This window comes from Triticum dicoccoides, chromosome 6A (assembly GCF_002162155.2).
Source record: "Triticum dicoccoides isolate Atlit2015 ecotype Zavitan chromosome 6A, WEW_v2.0, whole genome shotgun sequence".
In the NCBI taxonomy this organism is placed as follows: domain Eukaryota; kingdom Viridiplantae; phylum Streptophyta; class Magnoliopsida; order Poales; family Poaceae; genus Triticum; species Triticum dicoccoides.
The window spans coordinates 612631524-612633502 of record NC_041390.1 but is presented as its reverse complement, the minus strand read 5'-3'; the positions used below and the strand labels follow the sequence as shown (position 1 = coordinate 612633502).

Sequence of the window (1979 nt, the reverse complement as noted above, 5' to 3'; positions counted from 1 at the left end):
AGCTCAACTTGATAACAGCTATAAGGTCTAAGTACGGTATAAACTAGCATGTGCAACTCCTCCCACGAGGACGATGGAGACCCAAGAAACTTGGGTCTGTTGTCTCCAACAGGATATACCACCGATCGAATGGATGGATCATGCATGGATCGATTCAAGAACGCATGTGCAGCAGGAACTAGCCTGCAAGGAGTGCAAAAACAACTAGTATATTACTAGGATCGATTGGCTCCAAACTTGCGTGTTTCCCTCCCCATCCGAGCCTACGACCTTGAGATGGCGATGCTATCCAAAGTTCAATACACAGACCACACTGCCTATAAGTACCAGCTCCTACCGTTGCTAATTTCCACACCCAAGAAGCACTCTCACAACTACACCACCAAGCTGATAGCAAGACAGCATTGGCCAAGCGATCATGGCGATGCTTCAGCTTTCCGCTGTAGTCCTCCTCGCGCTCGTTGCCCCCTCCCTGGCCGGGGACGCCGACATGCTCCAGGACGTCTGCGTCGCCGACTTGGCATCCCGTGAGTCATCATCTTTCTCAAGTTCGTTCTTGCATGTTTTGTGCCGGTTCTTGCTGATGCGGTGTTTTCCTCAAATGAATGGCGGCAGCGATCAAGCTGAACGGGTTCCCGTGCAAGACGGACATCACTGCGGACGACTTCTTCTTCGCCGGTCTCAAGAGGGCTGGAAACACCAACAATGCGGCAGGGTCAAACGTCACGGCGGCGAATGTACAGTCATTCCCTGGGGTGAACACGCTTAGCGTGTCCATGGCACGCATCGACTATGCGCCGGGAGGCCAGAACCCGCCGCATACCCACCCGCGCGCCACCGAGATCATCTTCGTTACCCAAGGAGTCCTCGAGGTGGGCTTCATCACCACCGCCAACAAGCTCTTCACTAAGACCGTAACCGTCGGAGACGTGTTCGTCTTCCCGCGTGGGCTCGTGCACTTCCAGCAGAATAGGGGACGTGGCCCCGCCTCCGTCATCGCCGGCTTCAACAGCCAGCTCCAGGGCACACAAGTCATCGCCACCACGCTCTTCGCTGCCGCGCCGCCAGTGCCTAGCGATGTGCTGGCCAAGGCCTTCCGGATCGACAACGGGCAGGTGGACGCTATCAAGGCCAAGTTCATGTAGGGTGGGTTCGCTCTCGGCAACTCTGTATCAGTTTCTCAACAAAAATTCGTCTGTATCATTACTAAATAAATGATACTCAAGCGAGCTGTAGCGTGTAGTTGATTTGTTCATGTGTATGTTGTTGCATTTGTTTGTCTTTGAAATAATACAAAATTGTTTCTGTTTCACGTATTATATGTTACATTTTATTAGTAGTGTGTCACTGATTTCTTTATGTGTATACCATATTACATTTCAAACATTCCATGACATTTGTGAACCAACATGTGGTTGTATAGTTAGAAGGGCAGTGGTATTTTCAGCCCACCAGGTTAAGTCCCGATGTTCTCATTTTCTTGAACTTATTTCAGGATTTTTTTTATGCCGGCTCTCAGAGGTACTCGTAGGGATAGAGTATGTGTGTGCGCGTATATATAACCCCTGCATCTGTACAGTGTCCAAAGCATAAGAGCATCTACAACCACATTCGCCAAATCTTACCCTGAAACCTCAAAAAATCCATGATTACATTTGCTACCTTGTCAACAAATCTATAACTAGGTAGATTTCCCAAGATTTGTTCTTCGTGAGACTAAACAACAACAAAAGTCTACTCTATGGGTAACTCCAATGCATTTCATCCGCTCATGTCTGTTTTTGAGCGCGTGGATAGAAACCACGGCCCAACGTGGCGACTCATTTCATGTTTCGTGTCAACGTGGTCTCATTTCCAGCCCAAATTTGACTTTTGGTTTGCGTCCTCATGGATAGGAGACAGACGCATCGCACGTCCACTTGATGTCCATCCTAGTACTTTTAAATGTCGCACGTGAAGGCACCCACTCTGCCCCCCCC

At 49.4% G+C, this 1979-nt stretch overlaps 1 protein-coding gene across 1 annotated transcript; it reads left to right on the top strand.

The window, feature by feature from the left end:
* The first annotated feature begins 402 nt into the window (after positions 1–402).
* LOC119314625 (germin-like protein 1-1) lies at positions 403–1158 on the top strand. Its single transcript, XM_037589342.1, has 2 exons — positions 403–527; positions 616–1158. The coding sequence occupies exons 1-2, from the start codon at positions 419–421 to the stop codon at positions 1143–1145; spliced, it is 639 nt and encodes a 212-aa protein (XP_037445239.1). The 5' UTR covers positions 403–418; the 3' UTR covers positions 1146–1158.
* The last annotated feature ends 821 nt before the right edge of the window (positions 1159–1979 follow it).